The 2,500-nt window shown below is 45.2% G+C and overlaps 1 protein-coding gene across 3 annotated transcripts in view; it reads right to left on the bottom strand.

Annotated features, from left to right (window-relative positions):
* The window catches only part of LOC143027145 (glutamate receptor ionotropic, kainate 2-like), an 868,199-nt gene that overhangs the window by 23,241 nt on the left and 842,458 nt on the right, over window positions 1-2,500 (bottom strand). For all 3 annotated transcript variants that reach the window (XM_076188207.1, XM_076188208.1, XM_076188209.1), the window contains exon 11: window positions 932-1,135. In XM_076188207.1, the coding sequence (XP_076044322.1) occupies window positions 932-1,135 (204 nt within the window). The remainder of the gene's footprint in view (window positions 1-931; window positions 1,136-2,500) is intronic.

Below are 2,500 nucleotides of genomic sequence, written 5' to 3'. Positions count from 1 at the left end.
GATTCGAACCTGCGCCATCAAGTTGTGCGTGTGTGCATCTGTGTGTGTGTGTGTGTGTGTGTGTGTGTGTGTGTGTGTGTGTGTGTGTGTGTGTATACATATGTTTTTGGGATAGGGATACAGTGAATGAAAAATGATGTAACACTAAGTCCAAATGACAAGAGAATGAATGAGCAGATAAGTAAATAAATAGGTAAATAAATAAATGAATGAATTGATAAATACAACGTAAAACATATCCAAACAAAGGACAAAAACTTCTGCCTCAAGTTCCATTACCCTCAGACTATTGCCTGTGTTAAGTGTGGGACTGATCAGTCGCCGGTTGTCTATTTTCCATAGTAAAAAGCTGGAACAAACACAAAGATGAGGGAGAAAGATTCTGGGTCCGGTCCGGGAACCGAATGCCAGCCTCTCAGGGTTGCACCTACGGAATTTGAAACTGGGCAGCAGGGAGATGATTCCATCCGGGGTCCATCATACAAGACCACCGCAGGAAGCTACCCATCAGTGGTAATTACATACATCTTTCTGTATTTTTGTATATGAATGTGTATAATGCACGAGTCAGTCAATCTCTTGTCCCTGGTCTCCAATGCATAAGCTCTATGGCAGTGTTTCTCAACACCGGTGGTTCGCGCGATGGTTCCCAGGGCGTACTTGACTAGCGAAAGCTTATTTAACATTTAAACCCTCAGCAAGGGAACACTGTACATTGTTTTTGATGTTAATTCTTAACCGATGAATAAAGTAATTACAAATTAAACCATTTTAATATCCATTCCGCTACCACTGTATATTCAATTAGTCTTAATATATTACCGTTCTATATTCTGTGTCAGGTTAATGGAGGTACGGGTCGATGGTCTGATGACTCTCGGGTCGCGTAACGGTTGAGAACCCATGACAGAGGCTTCGAAACTCTACCTACCCGATCTAGTAGTTCGCGTATCATCCCATTCCATTCGCCTGTCGCGTCTTTACTTCCGTAGGAGCCGTCGCCGACGACGATGAGAGTGTAGTTGAAGCCAAGGTTATCCGCGATCTCGTCAAGGAGATCGACGCAGAATCCCTCGAAGCGGTCGTTTCCTGTCAGCTGATCCGAGCTCTGCTTAAGCATGATGTAGGGCTCGTTCTAGTGAGGGCTAAGGGGGAGTACAGTGGGGGTCAAGGGTGAGGTCACGCGGGGGTCAAGGGTGAGGTCACGTGGTCAAGGGTGAGGTCACGCGGGGGTCAAGGGTGAGGTCACGCGGGGGTCAAGGGTGAGGTCACGCGGGGGTCAAGGGTGAGGTCACGCGGGGTCAAGGGTGAAGTCACGTGGAGGTCAAGGGTGAGGTCACGCGGGGGTCAAGGGTGAGTTCACGCGGGGGTGAAGGGTGAGTTCACGTGGGGGTCAAGGGTGAGGTCACGTGGAGGTCAAGGGTGAGGTCACGCGGAGGTCAGGAGTAAGGTCACGCGGTTGTCAAGAGTGAGGTCACATGGTTGTCAAGGGTGAGGTCACGCGGGAGTCAAGGGTGAGGTCACGCGGGGGTCAAGGGTAGAGTGTGAAGTAAAGGGGGGTCAAGTGCAAAGGAAAGGAGTCAAGGGTGAAGGAAATAGTGAGGAGTGAAGGGTAATTGAGGGATCCAATGGTGAAGGAAAAGGTTGGGAATATAGGAAAGGGTGAAGGGTGAAGGGTAAAGGGAGGACGGGTCAGGAATGAAGGGGAAGGATTGGAAGCAAAGAGAAGACGGCGAAGGGCCGATGGGACGATAGTCCCGGGTGAAGGAGAGACAAAGTGAAGTGTGCCAGTAAGGAAGGGAAGAGGTGAAGGGACGGGGTGGTGGATGAGTGGAAGGGGGCAAGACAGAAACAAAGAGTAGAGTGAGTGCTTTCATAATATATATACATAGATACATACATACATAAAAAATTTATATATATATATATATATGCAAGGTAACCACTTAAGAAAATAAACAAACGGAGCAGAGCGCTTTCGTATATTACATCCAGTAATATATTACATATTCAGTAATAATATACACTGAAGATGTAATATACGAAAGCGCTCTGCTCCGTTTGTTTATTTTCTAAAGTGGCTACCTTGTGTTTATAAAACACACGTTCATAGTGTTTTTATTGCATATATATGTATATATATATTATATATATATATATATATAAGAAATACGCGCAAACACAAGTATACAAGCACTGATACTCATCCTATAGGCCCTTTCTCCCCTTACAAGGGGGTAGCCGATTCAAAGGAATACACAATTCACAAATTAGAAGAAACAGTGTTCACCAGGAGCCACTTAACTAAGCCTGAATACATCACCTTCGGATTTCGTATTCTACTCTTGAGTACATAGGGCAAAGGTGATGGCTTGTGTTACAGCTAAGTGCCTCATGGTGTCATATTTTTATATTTAAATAAAATCGCCGGGCGACATAACCTGAATAATTTGGTCTAATATCTAAAATGCATGAGGACGATTTTGAGTGAGACTTAAAA

The sequence above is a fragment of the Oratosquilla oratoria genome, chromosome 7 (genome assembly GCF_046742065.1).
Source record: "Oratosquilla oratoria isolate Oo_2021 chromosome 7, ASM4674206v1, whole genome shotgun sequence".
Taxonomy (NCBI): Eukaryota; Metazoa; Arthropoda; class Malacostraca; order Stomatopoda; family Squillidae; genus Oratosquilla; species Oratosquilla oratoria.
The sequence above is the reverse complement of the archived record's forward strand: the minus strand, read 5'-3'. Positions and strand labels throughout refer to the sequence as shown.